The 2,830-nt window shown below is 58.9% G+C and overlaps 2 protein-coding genes across 9 annotated transcripts in view; one reads left to right on the top strand and one right to left on the bottom strand.

Annotated features, from left to right (window-relative positions):
• CMTR1 (cap methyltransferase 1) overlaps nt 1-170 on the bottom strand; it is a 77,478-nt gene extending 77,308 nt beyond the window's left edge. For 4 of the 7 annotated variants that reach the window (XR_002099328.1, XM_019526759.1, XM_019526761.1 and 1 more), the window contains exon 1: nt 57-170. Coding sequence is in view for 6 of the 7 variants with exons in the window: in XM_019526759.1 (XP_019382304.1) it covers nt 57-149 (93 nt within the window). In the remaining variant the exon portion in view is untranslated. The remainder of the gene's footprint in view (nt 1-56) is intronic. The other 3 variants (XM_019526757.1, XM_019526760.1, XM_019526763.1) reach the window with 3 other exon arrangements.
• Nucleotides 171-239: 69 nt separating this feature from the next.
• Nucleotides 240-2,830, top strand: part of AARS2 (alanyl-tRNA synthetase 2, mitochondrial) — a 54,176-nt gene continuing 51,585 nt past the window's right edge. For both annotated transcript variants that reach the window (XR_002099330.1, XM_019526764.1), the window contains exons 1-2: nt 240-569; nt 1,886-2,074. Coding sequence is in view for 1 of the 2 variants with exons in the window: in XM_019526764.1 (XP_019382309.1) it covers nt 255-569; nt 1,886-2,074 (504 nt within the window). In the remaining variant the exon portion in view is untranslated. The remainder of the gene's footprint in view (nt 570-1,885; nt 2,075-2,830) is intronic.

Genomic DNA, 2,830 nt, shown 5'->3' on the forward strand with positions numbered 1-2,830 from the left:
CCTCCCCCTCCCCAGTCCCCCTCCCCCGGTGGTCGAGTACCCCCCAGCCCACGCACCTCGGCGCCGCCCCGCAGCAGCAGCCACTGCCCGTCCTGCCCGAGCCGCCGCAGACACCAGCACCGACTATCACCACAGCCGCGCTCCGCCATCCCGCCCCGCAGGCGGGACCAATCGCTCCCCGGGGAGAAGGGGGGAGGGGCCTCCACGAGACTGGGGGGCAGCGGCGCATGCGCTGGGGGCGGCCAGGCGGAATAATGGATGGCCGAGCTGGGAAGAGTGGCGGTGGCAGGGGCTGTAGGGAGCGCGGTGCCTGCGCATGCGCCCGCGTCTGCAAGATGGTGGTGCTGTTGCGGAGCCTGCGCTGGGTAGTCCGGGGCTGTGCCTGGGACTGCAGGTCCCGTCGCCCGCGCTGCTCCGCCGCCGCTGGCCCGGGCCCCGCCTCGGGACAGGTGCGCGAGGCCTTTTTGCGCTTTTTCCAGGGGCGGCACCGACACCGCCGCCTGCCCTCTGCCTCGGTGCGGCCCCGCGGGGACCCCGCGCTGCTCTTCGTCAACGCGGGCATGAACCAGGTGTGTGCGCATGCGTGATTGTATGAGCGCACGCGTCTGCGTCCCTTCCAGGGATGACTACTGGCGTGCGTGCACATGCGTGTGTTTGTGCACACCTGTGTGTGTGTGAGTGCCTGGATGGGAGTGCATATGTACACGCACATGGGCTCACACGTGCACGTGTATATGTGTGTTCCCAAGTGTGCAAGCACAGGAGTGCATGTACATGTGCACATGTGTGCAGCTGGTGCATCCTGTGCAGTGCCCGCCCTGGTGAGGCCAGCTGGGAGAGGCTTGTATCCCAGACCTGCACTGCTTTTCACTCACGTTGTCAAGCAGGGCAGGGACTGGAGTGTGCCCTTCCTATGCTCCAGCCAGGAGGCTGCAGGTCTCTCTCCCCTCGAGAGTCATAGGGAAGTAAGGCTGGAAGCGGACTCCAGAGGTTATGTAGTACAACCCCCTGCCCAATGTAGGATCATCCCTATCCCAACCATCCCGTACAAATCATAATCTAGCTTGTGCGTGAGTCTACCATCAGCCCTGTCAGAACACAGACCTAGCACCCTAACCTGCCTCGTTTAAATAGGGGAATCACAGCAGCCAACGTTCTGCTTCTATGAAATGTCGCCAGTATACATTCAAGAGATCCCAGGTGGCTACACCTCCTGCTAGAGGAAGGCAAACCCCTCTCCCCCTTCCTGACCCCAGATATGATGATCAGTCTGACCCTGAGCAGAGGTTTAAAACCCTCTAGCCAGGAACCTCCGGATTTGGTCCCAGCAGGAGCACTGGCACACCCTGACCAAAGTCTTCAGCCTTAGCTATAGTCAATACGCAATGCCTCTGGGAAGGCTTAAGAGTACCCGTACACATGTGTTAAAGCAGAAAAGGGGAGGGAGGGGGCAACCAGCAAAACACAGGAAATGCCCATAGTAGTTATGTCTGGATCAGCCCCGACCAGTGGCTGTCCAGCCTCTTGAAAGTCTCTAGTGATGGGGAGTCCACAGCTTCCCTAGGGAGTCTGGTCCACTGTCTCACTAGTGAAGAAGTTTTTCTGGATGTCCAATCTAAACTCATTTTCCTGCAATTTGAAGCCATTGGTCCTTTCTGCAGCAAGAGGTGCTTTTTCTCTCCTTCAGATATTTGGAGCAGTCCCCTGATGTGCTTCAACTGTGATAAAACAGCCAGTTACTGAACTGTCCCATCTGCTGACGTTGCAGTTAGCCCTTAATTGCCCTAGGTGCCTTCTTCCTTATTCAGAGTTCTCACAGCACAGTTGGAGTCCACTGTACCAGGCAGCGTCTGAAAATGGTTACACTTTTACATTGCTGTTCTAGTTCAAGCCCATCTTCCTGGGCACGGCAGATCCCCGGAGTGAGCTGGCCCGGTACCAGCGTGTGGTAAACAGCCAGAAGTGTGTGCGTGCTGGCGGGAAGCATAATGACCTGGAGGATGTGGGCAGAGACACTTGCCATCACACCTTCTTTGAGATGCTGGGGAGCTGGTCCTTCGGAGATTACTTCAAGGTGAGATGCTACAGCAGAGGTAGTCAAAATATGGTCTGCGGGGCTGTATCTAGCCCATCAATTGATTCTATCCAGTCTGTGGGTGGATAGCAGCTCCAGCTCCAGACTCTGGTGGCACCACACGTTGCTAGGTGGAAGCAACCCTGCCCACCCACCCACCTGCCTCTACCCCACTGTCAGGCCTCGGCACCCCTGCTCAGGCTGGGCCAGCGGTGCCCTGTCTGCCTGCAACATGGAACTGGCAGGAACCACCTTGGGTGCTGGGACCATGTGGCAGGTGCTCTGCGCCTGTGCCGAAAGGTAACCCTGTGCCTTCTGGCTCTGTCTCCACCTCTGCCCTTGCCCCATGCAGCACTGTGAGCCAGCCCAGCCATCTGCCTCCTGGCTGCAGCCAGCACAGCTCCTTTCCTGTCCACCCAAGTGAGGCTGCCCCCACCATGCTGGGGCTGGGGCTCCTCCTAGGGGAAAGGGAACCACCAGTCTGTGTGGGGATGCAGCCTGCATTGCCCTAGCAGGGAGTTGGGGTGGGTTGGAGGGGGCTGCTGGACTTCCCCAGGCTTTGTGGGAAAGCCAGTATGGATGGAAAGGAGTGAGGGGCAGACAAGCAGGTTTGAGGCTCAAGTGGCTCCTGAAGGGTGTGCCAGGGTGCGGTCTGAGGCAGGAACTCCCTAGTGATTTGGGGGATGGCTGGGTGATTTCATAGATTTCATAGGCATTGGGGCTGGAAGGGACCTCGGAAGATCATCGAGTTCAGCC

Source organism: Gavialis gangeticus, unplaced genomic scaffold (assembly GCF_001723915.1).
Source record: "Gavialis gangeticus isolate Ggan-Ray unplaced genomic scaffold, GavGan_comp1, whole genome shotgun sequence".
Taxonomy (NCBI): Eukaryota; Metazoa; Chordata; order Crocodylia; family Gavialidae; genus Gavialis; species Gavialis gangeticus.